The following is a 13,393-nucleotide window of genomic DNA, read 5'->3' as shown; positions in this document are numbered from 1 at the left end:
GTGTCGGCCAGAAACTGAGGCACCCACACAGTATTCAGAGGAAACGTTACAAACAGTCCCACTTCGACACAATGCGAACCCACGTTATATCTATAATAACTAGACCATCCCTGACAGGCGTTTGTCTAACCTGTTCTTAAAAACCTCCAGTGACAGAGACTCCACAACCTCCCTGGGCAATTTGTTCAGGTGCTTCCAACCTAAACCTGCCTTGCTGCAATTTAAGCCCATTGCTTCTTGTCCTATCCGCAGAGGTTAAGGAGAACCATTTTTCTCCCTCCTTGTAACAACCTTTTGTGTACTTGAAAACTGTTGTCAGGTCCGCCCCTTCAGTCTTCTCTTCTCAAGACTGAACAAACCCAATTTTTTCAGTCTTCCCTCATGGGTCATGGTTTCTAGACCTTCAATCATTTTTGTTGCTCTTCTCTGGACTTTCTCCAATTTGTCCACATCTTTCCTGAAATGTGGCACCCAGAACTGGACACAATACTCCAGCTGTGACCTAAGCAGCACGGAGGAAAGCGGAAGAATTACTTCTCGTGTCTTGCTGACAATGCTCTTGGTTAGTACAGCCCAGAATGATGTTCACAACAGTGTGGCACTGGTGACTGCTGATTAGCTTGGCCTGTGTTAGCCCACAAGGTAAACACCCAGCAACAGGCAGCTAACAGTGTCTCCCCTTGCCTGGAGATCCAGGCTAGCACACGACTATGGCACAATAGCCAAGTTAGTGCACTGTTTACTATGCAGCACAGATAGGGAACCCCCTAGTGATGCCCGGGATTTGGTTTGGGCTCTTCTCTCAAACCTGCTCATTGCAGAAGGAGATGCCGGAGTTCACTAGCCCCTGTGAACAGAACAGCTACACTGAGTCAGACCTAGAGTCCATCTAGCCCAGTGTCCTGTCTTCTGACAGTGCCCAGTGCCAGGTGCCCCAGAGGGAATGAACAGAACAGGGCATTTTGGAGTGATCCACCCTGTTGTCCACTCCCAACTTCTGACAGACAGAGGCTACAGACAGAGCATAGGGTTGCATCCCTGCCCATCCTGGCTAATAGCCATTGATGGACCTATCCTCTATGAACTGATCTGGTTCTTGTCTGAACCCTGATATAGTCTTGGCCTTCACAACATCCTCTGGCAAGGAGTTCCACAGATTGACTTTGCATTGGGTGAAAAAAATATTTTTTTTTTAAACTGCTGCCTATTAATTTTATTGGTGACCCCTAATTCCTGGGTTATGGGAAAGAGTAAATAACATTTCCCTATTTACTTTCCCCACCCCAGTCATAATTTTATAGCCCTGTCATATCCCTCCTTAGCCGTCTCTTTTCCAAGCTGAAAAGTCCCAGTCTTTTTAATCTCTCCTCTTATGGAAGCCGTTCCATGCCCCTAATCATTTTGGTTACCCTTCTCTGTATCTTCTCCAATTCTAATATGTCTCTTGTGAGAGGCAGTGGCCAGGACTGCACTCACTATTCACGGTGTGGCTGCACCATGGATTTGTAGCGCGTCATTTTGAGAGTTTCTGCCTTAACGATCCCTTTCCGAATGGTTCCCAACATCCTGTGCTTTGGGTGCTCTAGCTCCACTGAAGCACTACAGAACAGCAGCCCAGAATGCACCGATCCAACCCCAGCTAGGCCCATGGCAGACCTGCAAACACAGGTATGATCACAGCTGCTCTGCTGGGAACTGTTACCTGTCATCTCCTCAGGGAGCCAAGGCCCCCAAAAACGAACAAACCCAGCTGTGTAGTCAGGCCTGAAAGCTTCAAAAGCTTGTAGCTGCAGGTCTCATTTGAGGGAGGCCTGCAGGCGGCTATTGGGAAGGTAAATAGCTCGTAGCCAGAGCAGATCCGCTGCGTGATTAGCGGGGGAGGGCTGAACCCCCAACCGGACGCTCCGTTGCAGTTAACGCTGCTGTGGCAGATGCAATGCCTGCTCTGGAGCGTTCTCACGAGCACCCACACTACTCCTAGGTCGGGCGATGGTCATGGGAATTGAGCTTGGCTCCAATTCCTCCCTAGCCCTTTTAACTTCTGAATTACGTGTTTTGACCTTTAAAGCGAAATACGCCTAGAGTCGGCCTTCCTGCGGCAGATCATCACACCTCGGTGACACTCACGCTTTGACCACCTGCACCCAGCTTAACTTTATCTTTTGCTGCTGCTCCAGGGTATTTGAGGGTACCACCCCCCCCACCAGCTGCAGTGGGAAGCCGGAGTGTCACAAATAGAACCAGTCACCAATAGACCAGAAATCACTGCTTCGAGTTTGCCAATCGCTTCCACAGACAGGCGAGCCGGACGCTGCATTCCTGCTCTCATCCGCCAGGGTGGAGCTCGGCTTCCATTTCAGGAGGGCTGAAGGTGGTGAGGCCGAGTGGTAAGAGCATAGGCGGCCTGTAGTGTAGACCTGGCTCTGCCCCTGGCTTGCAGTGCAAATGCAGGCACTTCTGAGCCTCACTGCACCTCCGAGCCCCCAGCCGTACTGACTGCGGGAAGCCGTGCAGCACGGGCAAGCAGAGTGCACTTGTCTGTAGCACCCTGGAGGACAAAGTACTGTTAATCCAGCACACCTGCCGACGCTCACTCCCAACAGCCTCTGCTTCACTTCTTCAGTCGCGGCAGGAAGTCGTTCACGTTACAGCAGCTCGTAGGCCTGCACTGCCCATCCCTGCAGAGCAGAGCCTGCTGGCGACGTTCCCGCCGGCGGTGCCAGCGCTCAGGAGACTGTTCGTACAAACAAAACAGCTGCGGCCACTTAGACGCTTCCAACGCATTGTTCAGTCCGTCGTGGGGTCTCTTCCCCAGGCGCGGCACGTAACGGCTGCTTGCAGCTCACATTCAATACGGTCTTGCGTCACCGTCCCTCGCGTCGAGCGCTCCCCTCCCATCTGGCATGCAGAGAGGGCGTGGGATTCACTGCAGTGTTTCACATGGGGCGGATCTGGCTAGTCTCTGGGGGAGGCTCTCCCCGTGCAGCTCCCAACGCAGGGCTCGACCCCCTACTACCCAGTATTTTCCATTTTCAGGTACAGCTGCTGGTTCTTGAACTCGGCCCCCACCGCGGCCGGCGTGCTGCCCTGCTGGCCGGCGTGCGCGCACTGGTGCAGCCTCAGGGACTGCTGGCAGCGGAAGCTCTTCCCGCAGGCGGAGCACTGGAAGGGCCGCTCGCCCGTGTGGACGCGCTGGTGCTTCAAGAGGTGCTCCTTCTGCACAAAGCTCTTCCCGCAGTCGCCGCACTGGTAGGGCCGCTCGCCCGTGTGGATCATCTGGTGGCGCACCAGCCAGGAGTGGCAGACGAAGCTCTTGCCGCACTCCAGGCACTTGTAGAGCTTCTCCTTGGTGTGGTTGCGCAGGTGCTTGAGGAAGTAGGGCTTCTGGGCGAAGCTCTTGCCGCACTGGGTGCACTTGTAGGCGCGCTCGCCGGCGTGGGTGTTCTGGTGCACGGTCAGGTTGGTGAGGCGGGTGAAGCTCTTCTCGCACTGGGCGCACTTGTACGGCTTCTCGCCGGTGTGTGTGCGCCGGTGCTCCACCAGCGTGGAGAGGCGGCTGAAGCGCTTCTCGCACTCCAGGCACTTGTAGGGCTTCTCGCCGGTGTGGGTGCGCTGGTGCTCCAGCAGGGTGGAGAGGCGGCTGAAGCACTTGGCGCAGACGCTGCACTTGTAGGGCTTCTCGCCGGTGTGGGTGCGGAGGTGGGTGGTGAGCGTGGACTGGTGGATGAAGCCCTTGCCGCACTCAGGGCACACGTGGGCGCGCTCCCCGGTGTGGGTGCGATAGTGGTTGGTGAGGTTGGACTGCTGCGTGAAGCCCTTGCCGCACTCGGGGCACACGTAGGAGCGCTCGCCCGTGTGGGTGCGCTGGTGCTGCACGAAGTGCTCCCTGCGGCTGAAGCACTTCCCGCACTCGGGGCAGAGATAGGGCCGCTCCGTCACGGGGGCCCCCAGGCACACGGTGCTGGCTTTCAAGGGGCTGAAGTCTCTCTCGTGCTGGGTGGGTTCCTCTGGCACATGTACTGCCAGGGTCATGTTTGGCCCGTTGGAGGGAAGGCCGTGCTCGGCACTATGGTAAATATTCTCTTCCGGTCTCTGAGCCGCAGTCCAGTGCGGCTCCAGCTCCTGTGAATCTTGCTCCTTGTTCTTCTCGTGGCTGGCGAGCCAGGTGTCGGCTGGAACAGGCAGGGAAGGCAAATGTAATTCACAGGACAGACGGAGAAATGAAACGATGCTGCATAAAGGGCTGGGGGAACCAACTCTCTGGCCATGCATCAGAGACCAAACGAGGGGGAGGCTGGGCCTCTGATTACAGAACTAGAGTCCTTCTCTGCCGCAGACCTAGGGCAGAACACAGCCTCTCCCTGCCTCACTTCCCATCTGCTAGTGGGGGACAGCAATCCTGCCCTACCGCCCAGGGCCGTGGGGAGGATAAAGACACAGCTTGGGCGGTGCTCTCCATAAACCGCCCCAAAACTTCCTCGTCATCCATCTTCCCATTCCTCCGCAAAACTCTCCTTCGCCACGACACCATGCAGCCTCTGACACACAGGCTGCACGGCCTGTCATACGGACCAATATTGCCCCCGGTTCTCCTGTCCTCCCACATCTGTTTGTACCCACGTGTTGTCTCATCTTACGCTTAGATTGTAAGTCCCTCAGGGCAGGGACCATCTTTTTGTTCTGTGTCTGTACAGCACCTAGCACAGTGGGGTCCCGATCCAAGACTAGGGCTCTTAGCAGCCACAGTAATACAAATAATTACTAACAATAATAATGAAGATCCTGCAGGACTCAGACACTACAGGGATGGGGCTACCGAAGAGACAGACCAATAGCTCGAGATGCAAAGGACGTTGGCATGTCTTTGGGTACAAATCCTCCCTGCCACACAGGCAAGTAAGGTAACGACTGATACTAGCTGGAATCATTACTGAGAGATTTCTCCCTAAATCCCTACACGGGGAGATACGAAATGGGAACTTCACAATGGGCCGAGTTCTGCACTCGAATGCGCCCATGCAGCTCCCACTGATCACACGGGCATGCACTTGAGAGAAGAATTTGCTCCAGCACCTCAGTGCCACTTGGAGCTGAGAGTCACCAGGCAAGAGAGCCTAAGGGAGAACATTTCTTGTCTCTGATCCCTTCCAGTCAATCTATCCATGCATTTCTACCGTGCTCCCCTCCGGGACAGCACCTGGGCGCCCCAGCACAGCCAAGTCCCACAGGTGGTGTCACTCCCGCCCCCAAAGCAGCCCTGCTAACGTGTTCAAAGGGGTAAACGGTCCCGTGGGGTATGCAGCGTTCGTCTTCCTGCTGCGACTGAGGCCTGTCACAGAGATCCTGCTGCTCACGCTGGGCTACAGGAGAGCTTTGCACGTCGAACGCTTTTGTTTGTGCTCCTGCTTATAAACTAGCCTGCTAGGATTCCAAGACACCTGGGCCTATCACACACCTGCCATGGGCTCTGTAGGGGCTTCTCTTTCTTCTGCATCCTGCTGCTCCTCGGCAACTGGCTCTTCCTCTTGTTTAATCTGAGCGGAGAGTTCGAGGGTAGAAATCGCAGCCGCTGTTCATTGAAAAGAGAACTCAGTGAGGGTTTTCTACCAATCACTGCCCGACACGAAATAAACAGCTTGTGCCTCCCGGGTGTAGCTGGGCAGCAAAGACTTGCCACACATGCAGCCGAGCCAAGTCCTAGTGCTAACGCAGCCCTCGCTCCTTTCCAAACAAGCCCAAGCCCCAAAACCTGCGTCTCTGAGCAGAAACCTGCCTTGCTAAAGACCATCTAGAGGAAACAAACCAAGTGGGTAAGTGCACTGACTGGTCCGCACATTCAGCGAGGAGGGACTAGAGCCAGAAATAGTTTTGATTGGTAGAGACAAAATCTGACATAAGAAAACGACTGATTTTTTTTTTTTTTTAAAGCAAGCAGCTCCAATGGCAGATGGAGGCTTGTTGAAGTTACAGCTGCTCGCTTCACCTGCTGTTTGAGTCAATTTCAGCCAATCCTCACCTGTGCTGGGATCTGCAGTGGTTTCTCTTTCCTCCGACTCCCGCTGACCCCTCACACACGGCTCTTCTCCTCGCTCAATTCGGGACAGGATGTCAGGTTTGGAAATTGCATAGTCTGTTTATGGGAGAGGACATAGTGGCTATTAATGAACAGATAACTTATAGCAAAGAATTGTGACTTGTTTTAAATCAATCCCCTTCTATCCCTGGAGGCGATCTGTAACCTGAGTAAAAAGCAACCCCCGCGTAGCACCTCCTATGCGGGATGTCGAAGCACTTCACAAAGAGCGGATGAATCTCAGCCACCTGGAAGCCAGAGGAGTATTGCCACTGCATTGCACGAAGGAGGGAAGAGAGCAAGTGACATGCCCAAGGTCACACAGGGTCTGTGGCACAGCTGGGACCAGAACCAAAGTCTCGAGTTCCAGCTCTGAGTTTAGCCGCACCATCATCATTCCCTTATGCAGGGACATTGGTTACTTGCACTGCTTCTCTATGACACACCTTTTATGCAGCTGAATTTACCACACCACACACAGCATCCAATTCGCATCTCTCATGCACACACGTAAGTTACAGGTGAGTGAGTGCATCGATGCCAACAGGAGTTATACGTGTGTTCAAGTCAGCACAAGATCAAAATCAGGCCCACAGAACACAAAGGGTTTTCCACATACAAGGGCTGAGCCTATGAGTAAAGACAACTGCTATTCATGTCTTCAGAGCACCGAACACTGACCACCGCCACCACGCTGTGCATCGGCTTTCTGCCATGACAAAACTGCAGGCAGGCAGGCGTGCACAGCCCCAGAACTCACAGGAGTTCGAGAACACCCCTCAGCTGGCGGAGTCCAGCCAACACTCCAGAAGTCAAGCATTTTCTACTCAATACGTGAAAAACGTTCCTTACCCAGTGAGATCATATATTCATAATTCCCCTTCATCACATTCTTGTACAGCTCCTTCTGCCAGTCTTCTAAGTTCTCCCACTCCTCCTGAGAGAAGACAGCGCTGTCCTCAAACATCACCGGCACCTGACATCAAACGTTCACTTAGCACTTTGCTTTAACTCACACCTCTTACACTTGTGTCACTAATATATAAAATAGATAGGGAGTGCCTAAAAAAGACAACTAGATTTAATGCAGAAATGGGCATTTTTTAAATACACTTTATGTTACAATTTAATGTTCATTATATTTGAAAGAACAATAGTAAAACGATGCAACAAATGAAAACAAAGGGGGATAGAATTCACTGATGGGGAGAAGCAGGGCCGGCTCCAGACACCAGCCTACCAAGCACATGCTTGGGGCAGCACCTTGGGACAGGGCGGCGCTTGGGGTTTATTTTTGGTTTTTTTGCTCTGGCCGGGCAGTGCTGGGGGGGAGGGGGCGGGACTTGGGCGGCACGACACGACGCTCAGGGGGGCGGGGACTTGGGCGGCGCGATGCGACACTCAGGGGGGCGGGGACTTGGGCAACATGGCGCTCGGGGGGTGGGGACTTGGGTGGCGTGGTGCAGTGCTCGGGAGGGGTGGGGGGGGCTTAGGCGGCATGATGCGACGCTTGGGGGGGCGGGGACTTGGGCAGCACAGTGCGGTGCTCGGGAGGGGTGGGGGGCTTAGGCGGCACGGCGCTCGGGGGGAGCGGGGACTTGGGCGGCGTGACACGACGCTCGGGTGGGGGTGGGGACTTGGGCGGTGCGACGCTCGGGGAGGGGTTCGGGGGGGCGCGCTTTTTGTTTGCTTGGGGTGGCATAAATGTTAGAGCCGGCCATGGTGAGAAGCAAAGGAATATGGTTTGTATCGTGATGCCACAGAATGAAAGCTGAGTTACAGTGAGACTAACAAAAGCCAGAAGGGTCCCATTTAATACCATCACTCGATAAGATTCCAGCTCCACCAAACATGGAGCAATATTTCTTCCCCTTTAACCAGCATTTTTCTTAGATATTTTAAAGTTTATGGTTGGAAAGATACAGGGCCAGATTCAGATCTTTTGCACTGGTGTGAATCTAGAGTAACACCATTGAGTTACTCCAAGGCAGTGGAAAAGTATGCCTTGTTTTGTGGAAAGTAACCAATTCATCTCCAGTTGCACTCCAGACTGTTAAAGCTGCTTTACAACACAGTAAGATGCTGAGTTTTGAGTTATGAAAAGCATGTTGGAAACGCTTTTTCTACAACATCTGCACACTGCACTCGGACATTACACAATGGGCACTAACAGGAGAACCTGGACACCCTGCTGTAAATCACAACAATCCAAATCGTAACACTGGGAGTGGAAGAGGGATTATTTAGCTTGGGAATGAATTATGAAAGGAGGAGAAGCCAGAGACATCATCATCAGTGTCAGGATGGTAAGGAAAAGGGACTCACTGTTAGTGTTCATTAAAAAATAATTCCCCTAGCTTTGGCTGAGGAAGGACTCCCGCAGGTCTGAGCAGCGGAACACCGGGCACCTTTGACGTATCTTTATTTGAGAAGTTAGTCTCTGTATGTCATAGAATGAGATCATAGAGAGACACCATAGAATCTCAGGGTTGGAAGGGACCTCAGGAGGTATCTAGTCCAACCCCCTGTTCAAAGCAGGGCCAATCCCCAAGACAGATTTTTGCCCCAGATCCCTAAATGGCCCCCTCAAGGATTGAACTCATAACCCTGGGTTTAGCAGGCTAATGCTCAAACCACTGAGCTATCCTGAAGTTTTCTAGAGACCCTTTAGGGGATCATAGTTCAGAGATAAACTGCAAAAAACAAAGCATCTGCCTCTGGCTGTACAGACAGGCCTCAGTACAGGGAACGAGGGAAAATGAGTCCGGACATACCCGGTTCGACGTCTTTCAAAGCTACGAGGGCTAGACGCTCAGGCAGGGTCACTGGGGGGGACTGGATCCTAGGTTGGGGAGGGAGTGTGGGCAGAGCAGACAGTCTCCTGGAGGAACAACTATGGCCTGAGGCACTGCTACCAGCACACTACCAACAGCTGATCTTAGTAACTTACCCTTCCCTCTAAGCAGCATAGCTCCTGCCACAGGAGGGGGCGTAAGGGATTCTCTCCTCTCTGAACAGGGATTCTTTGGCTGGCCTGGAGGTTGGGGTGCTACCTGCATGCTCAAGAACAAAGGACCCTCTGCTCCCAAGAGAGGATAAACTCGCCCCAACAACCAGCACAAGAGGGCTGCAGTGTGAGTGAGGATTCTCCCGATATGAGCCCCAGATGGACGGTACAGGGACGACTTCTAGGCAACCATCCAATGAGCCCTTCAGACTAATGTGACTAGCTAATGCTAGTGGCTAATCAAGGCACTGCCTCTATTCAAACCATTTTGCAATGGGGAATTAAAGGGCCTCTGGATCAGAGATATGAAAAATCTAAGACTATCAATTAATCACAGTTAACTCAAGTGATTAACTCAAAAATTAACTTGATTAAAAAAAATTAACCTCAAGTAATCACAGTTTTAATCATACTGTTAAACAAGAATAGAATACCAACTGAAATTTATTATATATTTGTGGATGTTTTTCTACATTTTCAAATACATTGATTTGAATTACAACACAGAATACAAAGTGTAGAGTGGTCACTTTATATTTTATTACAAATATTTGCACTGTAAAAAAGAAAGAAAAGATAGTATTTTTCAATTCACCTCGTATAGGTACTGTAGTGCAATCACTTTATCGTGAAAGTGCAACTTACAGAAGTAGAATTATTTTTTTACATAACTGCACTCAAAAACAAAACAATGTAAAACTTTAGCACCCACAAGTCCACTCGGTCCTACTTCTTGTTCAGCCAATCGCTAAGACTAGCAAATGTGTTTACATTTACGGGAGATAATGCTGCTCACTTATTTACAATGTCACCTGAAAGTGAGAACAGGCATTTGCGTGGCACTTTTGTAGCCGGCATTTGCATGGAATTTACGTGCCAGATATGCTAAACATTCGTATGCCCCTTCATGCTTCAGCCACCATTCCAGAGTACATGCTTCCATACTGATGACAGGTTCTGCTCGATAATAATCCCAAGCAGTGTGGACTGATGCACGTTCATTTTCATCATCTGAGTCAGATGCCACCAGCAGAAGGTAGTTCAGGTTCTGTAGTTTCTGAATTGTAGGGTTGCTCTTTTAAGACTTCTGACAGCATGTTCCACATCTCATCCCGTTCAGATTTTGGAAGGCACTTCAGATTTTTAAACCTTGGGCCTAGTGCTGTAGCTATCTTTAGAAATCTCACATTGGTACCTTCTTTGCATTTTGCCAAATCTGCAGTGAAAGTGTTCTTAAATCAAACAACATGTGCTGGGTCGTCATCTGAGACTGCCACAAAATATATGGTAGAATGTGGGTAAAACCACAGAGCAGGAGACATACAATTCTCCCCCAAGGAGTTCAGTCACAAATTTAATTAACACATGTTCTTAACAAGCGTCATCAGCATGGAAACGTGTCCTCTGGAATGGTGGCTGAAGCACGAAGGGGCATACAAAGATTTAGCGCATCTGGCACATAAATTCCGTGCAAATGCCAGCTACAAAAGTGCCATGCGAATGCCTGTTCTCACTTTCAGATGACACTGTAAATAATAAGCAGGCAGCATTATCTCCCATAAATGTAAATAAACCAGGTTAGCTACTGGTTGAACAAGAAGTAGGACTGAGTAGACTTGTAGGCTCAAAAGTTTTACATTGTTTTGTTTTTGAGGGCAGTTATGTAAAACAAAGAAATTCTACATTTGTAAGTTGCACTTTCACGATAGACTGCTCTACAGTACTTGTATGAGGTGAATTGAAATACTATTTTTCTTGATCTTTTTATAGTGCAAATATATGTAATTCAAAATATCAAGTGAGCACTGTACATTCTGTATTGTTTTGTAACTGAAATCAATATATTTGAAAATGTAGAAAACATCCAAAAATATTTAAATAAGTGGTATTCTATTATTGTTTAACAGTGCGATTAAAACTGCAATTAATCACAATTATTATTATTTTTTAAACTGTTTGACAGCCCTAGAAAAATCCCTTTGTTACCCAATACAGGCTCAGCCTTTACTTCCTGTATTAACCGCGGTACGATTACCTTGGGGACTTCTCCATTAATACCAGGAGGAAGCCTCAGGATCCAGAAGTTCCTGTTCTTCAGCAGGTTCTCCATGTTCTCCAGCCTCCTCTGCAGCAGCCCGTACTCCTGGATCAGAGTTCCCAGCACAGTCCACTTACTCTCCAGCTGGTTTCCAAACTCCAACTCTGTTTTCTCACACTCGAATATTTTCTTCTCAGCCACCCCAGTTCTCCCCTCCAGACTCAGCAACCGTGTAGCAAACGAATCCACCTTCCTCTCCACAGCTTGGATGGCAGCCACTAGGGTCCACATCGAAATCTCTGCTGTTTGCACAGATGTTCGTTCAGGCTGGGAAGACATCAGGCGCTGTGACTCTGCATCCCATTCCTGAGCCTGTTTGCAAGGAGAGAGAAGGGAAATGGAGCTAGAGTCAGATACAGAGAATCAGCACAAGAGCCGTTCACATGTCGCAGACTCCTCGGCACTGTGCGACCTTTATTCCGACACTGTCACTGTCCTGATGCGACAAATGAGCTCTTTTGACACCTTCATCAGAATTATAAACTCCTTGAAATGAGGCTCATAAAAAGTTCAGCTGCCCTGGGCTGACATGTGACATGAATATTAGCTACCCAACTATTTTCTTCTTAAATTAGTGCTGTGACGGTCTGAAGCGGAGTTTGTCAGTCAGCAGAGAGTCAGGGCCCCTAGACAGAACTTTATACCCACACAGGGGAGGTTTAAGGGCTGCCTCCAGCTTGCAATTGAGTCAGTTTCTAAAGTGCGAGTTAAGACTAGCTTCAGCTCTTACAACTGCCCATTAGTTAACCTGCTAGTTTCGATGATCACACACTCCTAATTTCTGTTAAATGTTTCTGTCCCTGTTGCCGTGTGAAAGACCTAGAGTGAAAACGCCTACACGAAGGGATGTCAAACGCCCAGTGTAAATAAATAAAGAAAAGATCCTATAATCTTCCTCTAATTTCCTTCTGTTGTAGTCTTTTTCACTGTTACTTGTAACAGTATTAATGATTTTAAGTTGATGTCTCCTTGAAGTTTGCAGATGCCATGTTGTGTAAGTTCATGTTGCTATAGCTGCTGCATGAGAGAGGCTACAAACAATTTTAGTGAAATACAAGCGTGTGTACACACTGTACAAATAAAAAGTGGTTTTAAAAGCAGTTTTGGAGGTGGCCAAACTCTCTGCCTACCGGTGGCTTGATCATTTTCCATTCAAAATGCCAAGTTTGTTTATTTGGAAGAAGCTAGTGTAATGTAGCTCTGCTACTGGGAGTCACAACCCAGTGGATTCTGGTTATATAGGAATCTACAGTGCTTTCCTGCCAGCCAGCAGATCCTGATTGCTGTACTAGGAACCACAGAGTTAGCAGTTCTGCGTTTTTCATGGAATATCTTTATCCACGCTTTTCACACTTATACACTGAGGGGTCCCTCGAATTCCCAGTAACTATTCAGACATGTAAAGTTACTCTTTAAGTGCCACTTTCATTCCTGCAGACTATTATCCTTTGCTGCAAGTAAGGCATGCAATTCTAGTTCATTTCATTCACAGCCTAAGCCACTGAATGGCAATGATGCCTGACAAAGTTTTGTCACTGACATGACCTCTCATGAGAGCGCCACCGGAACAACGTACAAGCAACGGAGGTGGTCTCATCTTTAAAACAGTGTCAGACACTAGAGGAATGATACAAAACTGTACAGCAGAAAGGATCTATTTTAAAATGAAGAATCACAGTGACAGTCAGAATCTAGGCTGTCTTTTCAAAACTGATAACCTTTACACACAACACTCAAATGCGAGACAAAGGTTATCTTTGCACGCAGCTCAGAGGTAAGTAGCAAAAAAAGGCACGAGTCCTTGTCCACACGGGAAAGTTTGACCAGTTATACTGGTATAGGCTCACCGGTATAACACCCCACCCCACGTGGACACACTCATTTGGGTATAACAGCACCTTTTCCCAGTTTAGAGTCAGAGCATTTAAGGCCAGAAGCGCCCACCAAACCATTTAGCCTGTCACAGCCCACCAACCCCAGCCAGCTCCCTCACACTGAACCCAACATGTGAAATTTGCCCAGAGTAATACAGCCCACAAGAAGCTAGTAACTCCTTCCCAAGCAACATAACTAGGCTGGTTTAAATTCCTACCTTAGCTTATACAAAAAAACCCAAAACAAAACCCAAAATCTCTACGGTGTAGACCAGACCCGAGTCCTTAACACCCAAATCCTACACAGTGAAGGAGAATTTAGCTCATCAGAAGCTTGATGC

General features: G+C 49.5%; 1 protein-coding gene across 3 annotated transcripts in view; it reads right to left on the bottom strand.

Moving 5' to 3' along the window:
• Window positions 1-1,300: 1,300 nt before the first annotated feature.
• The window catches only part of LOC123363143 (zinc finger protein 436-like), a 33,864-nt gene continuing 21,771 nt past the window's right edge, over window positions 1,301-13,393 (bottom strand). For 2 of the 3 annotated variants that reach the window (XM_045004007.1, XM_045004009.1), the window contains exons 3-7: window positions 11,116-11,490; window positions 6,926-7,049; window positions 6,017-6,130; window positions 5,456-5,569; window positions 1,301-4,172 (exon numbers count right to left, since the gene is read on the bottom strand). In XM_045004007.1, the coding sequence (XP_044859942.1) occupies window positions 3,013-4,172; window positions 5,456-5,569; window positions 6,017-6,130; window positions 6,926-7,049; window positions 11,116-11,490 (1,887 nt within the window). In that variant the 3' untranslated portion in view covers window positions 1,301-3,012. The remainder of the gene's footprint in view (window positions 4,173-5,455; window positions 5,570-6,016; window positions 6,131-6,925; window positions 7,050-11,115; window positions 11,491-13,393) is intronic. The other variant, XM_045004008.1, reaches the window with a different exon arrangement.

Source organism: Mauremys mutica, chromosome 2 (genome assembly GCF_020497125.1).
Source record: "Mauremys mutica isolate MM-2020 ecotype Southern chromosome 2, ASM2049712v1, whole genome shotgun sequence".
Lineage (NCBI taxonomy): Eukaryota > Metazoa > Chordata > Testudines > Geoemydidae > Mauremys > Mauremys mutica.
Note: the sequence above shows the minus strand (reverse complement) of the source record. Positions and strands in the feature narration are given on the sequence as shown.